The 877-nt window shown below is 62.3% G+C and overlaps 1 protein-coding gene across 1 annotated transcript in view; it reads right to left on the reverse strand.

Moving 5' to 3' along the window:
- Positions 1–877, reverse strand: part of SLC37A2 (solute carrier family 37 (glucose-6-phosphate transporter), member 2) — a gene marked incomplete at its 5' end in the record, with an annotated part of 5,651 nt that overhangs the window by 4,577 nt on the left and 197 nt on the right. The window contains 3 exons of the mRNA XM_009866399.1: positions 34–169; positions 318–396; positions 762–849. Of these exons, the coding sequence (XP_009864701.1) occupies positions 34–169; positions 318–396; positions 762–849 (303 nt within the window). The remainder of the gene's footprint in view (positions 1–33; positions 170–317; positions 397–761; positions 850–877) is intronic.

Consider the following 877-nt stretch of genomic DNA (forward strand, 5'->3'; position numbering starts at 1 on the left):
GGGATGCGGTAAAATCCTCCGGCGCGGCCGCACCTGCACGATGATGAAGTACCAGAGGACGTGGATGTCCCAGAAGTAGCCGAGGCCGAAGAGCATGGTGAAGAGCCCGCTCAGCACCATCCCCCCCGACAGGTAGTAGCGCAGGGGGAGGCGCTCCCCAAAAATGCCGCTGCGGAGAGAGGGTTGGCGTTACTGTGCCGAGCTGGTGCCCAAATCCCTTCACAGATGGTGCCCAAATCCCTTCACGGATCCCCATGGCAAATGGAAACCAGCGTTGCAGGGGACTGGTGCAAACTGGGAAGAGGGGCAAAGGGTACCTGATAAACATCCCGATGGCGTAGGCCACCAGGAAGGCATTATCCAGCGCCCCAAAAAGCTCATTGTAGTTGTCCCCATCTGGAAAAGAAAGATTAGAGCCACCTCAGCCTGGTCCCTGTCTTGTTTCCCTCCCCATGGCCACTGGCTCGTCCTCGTCCCCCGTCCCTGAAACCCCCCTCCTCGGGGCGGGGGTGCTCTCGGAGCGCAGCCGGGTGCCACCAGGGTTGGTCCCTGGTCCCGTCGCATCCCCTGATTTCGCCACCCGCTGCCACCCTTCGGCCCCGGGGGCACGGGGCAGACACACGTCGTTTAATTACCTCCGGGTGCCTAACGAGCCATCGGCCCCCTGCCAAAACCTCCGGCCGCAACCTGGCCAGAGGAGAGCCCATCTTGGCCAGCAGGAGGGGAGTTTTGGGGGGACTTTTGGGTAGTTTTCGCCTTACCGAAGGGCACCCAGCTGCACCATGTGCTGCTGTTGGAGTCGTTGTAGGGGTTGGGGCCCAAGGCTGAGCAGTTGGGGTGCAGCTGGCTCTGCGGGGAGAGAGCAGGGGTGGAATCC

Source organism: Apaloderma vittatum, unplaced genomic scaffold, assembly GCF_000703405.1.
Source record: "Apaloderma vittatum isolate BGI_N311 unplaced genomic scaffold, ASM70340v1 scaffold32943, whole genome shotgun sequence".
In the NCBI taxonomy this organism is placed as follows: domain Eukaryota; kingdom Metazoa; phylum Chordata; class Aves; order Trogoniformes; family Trogonidae; genus Apaloderma; species Apaloderma vittatum.